The sequence below is a fragment of the Otolemur garnettii genome, unplaced genomic scaffold, assembly GCF_000181295.1.
Source record: "Otolemur garnettii isolate 467f Iridium unplaced genomic scaffold, OtoGar3 scaffold00006, whole genome shotgun sequence".
Taxonomy (NCBI): Eukaryota; Metazoa; Chordata; class Mammalia; order Primates; family Galagidae; genus Otolemur; species Otolemur garnettii.
This window is the reverse complement of record NW_003852401.1, coordinates 1,797,436-1,799,000: the sequence shown is the minus strand read 5'-3', so window position 1 is coordinate 1,799,000 and position 1,565 is coordinate 1,797,436. Positions and strand designations below refer to the sequence as shown.

The 1,565-nt window shown below is 34.4% G+C and overlaps 1 protein-coding gene across 1 annotated transcript in view; it reads right to left on the bottom strand.

The window, feature by feature from the left end:
* PLAA (phospholipase A2 activating protein) overlaps positions 1-1,565 on the bottom strand; it is a 43,854-nt gene that overhangs the window by 17,347 nt on the left and 24,942 nt on the right. Inside the window, exon 7 of the mRNA XM_023508880.1 lies at positions 452-671. Within this exon, the coding sequence (XP_023364648.1) occupies positions 452-671 (220 nt within the window). The remainder of the gene's footprint in view (positions 1-451; positions 672-1,565) is intronic.

Genomic DNA, 1,565 nt, shown 5'->3' with positions numbered 1-1,565 from the left:
GAGGTCTAAGACCCAAGCTTTGAGAAGCACTGGTATAATTGGCAACAGATATATGCAACATAAGACATCATTTGAGATGATTACTGTCCTCTGATTTCAATTTAAAATGATCTCCAACTCATTATGTAGATAATGCTTTATTTAAACTCATTTTTATATTTAGTCTGCACAGCTCCTCTGTATCATGCAATCAGCCAAAAAGTAGTACATGAGTGACTTCTGAGTATCTACTACATATAAGCCAAGGGCTGGATGATTTTTTTTTTAAAGTTCTGTTTATGGGAATCTTAGCTCAAAGTCTAAACCGTGAGGCAGAAGCAAGAAGAACATTGTTTCTCTCAGGGATTATGTATAATAGTAAAAATTCTCAAGAATCAATACATGGCAATGAAAACAACACCAAGATACCAACAAAACAAAGTTTTTCCCTTAACAATCTTAATTAGTCCTAAAGGCAAATATGGTGGCATTTTCCACTACTACATACACTGAAGTATTTACCAGGTTCATTCAGATGTTCCCTCCCAGGAAGCTGCTCAGCATTAATGTCTCCTAAATCACCAGTTTTGGAATCAATGGTTGCCTGAGAGAGCTCTTTTTCAAAAGCCTTGATCTCTTCAGCACTTGCCATTCTATCTTCTGATTCTGTAAACACTCTAATAATACCATCACTGTAAAGAAAAACAATTTTTTTTTATTTTAAAAGTTATTGCCTTAGGGTATTAACATTATACCTGAATAATCCAAAGCAAAAATAATCTACATTTATGAATATAAGAAACCTTATTATGTATATTGTGGAGTATAGAACTATGCTGCCTTCAACATACATTACTCTCTCTTATGTCAACTATTTAAGGGAGAAATTACTGAAAAAAAAACATAGAAGTATATATTTAATACAAACTTAAACTCCAAATTAAATATTTTATCATCATAAAAATCTAGAGATACAGTAAGACCACTAATATCAATTTTATGTAGGTATTATGGTACAGAGAAAGGTACTATGCTGGGTTACTGTATAAGAGACTCACAGACCCAACACAAGGCTTTAGCAGCTGTTTGGTAGTGGAACACGCACGGTCTTCCTTTATGCTGTAAGAATCAGTAATGTAATCTGCTGAGCCTCAACCTCTATTCTCAGAAAAATTTCTGCGTTTCCATGATTTCTCAATTCTATATTTTGAGATAGGAGAGGCAAGTTAGCCACTTTCAGCTTTGTTAATCCTTCCTAATTGTATAGAAAACCTGTTTCTTATTTAACCTTCCACTAACATTTTTCTTTAACATTAAATACGCTGGGGGGAGGGATAGAGAAGTAAGCCAACACCAAACCCTTCCCCAGGCAAAAAATAAAACACTTCTGCTTTATTAGACCTTCTCTCCCTTAAGATTGTCATCTTCTTTTTCCATCTTGCCTTCAATCCCAGAGTAATCTATAACCCTTTCCTTCATCTCTCTGCTCAAACAACTCTTTATCTCCTCATATTTGTCCCTTTTCTATCATTTTCTGCCAAAATGTGGTATTGAAAGAGTCACTAATAACACTGCCCAAATCACAT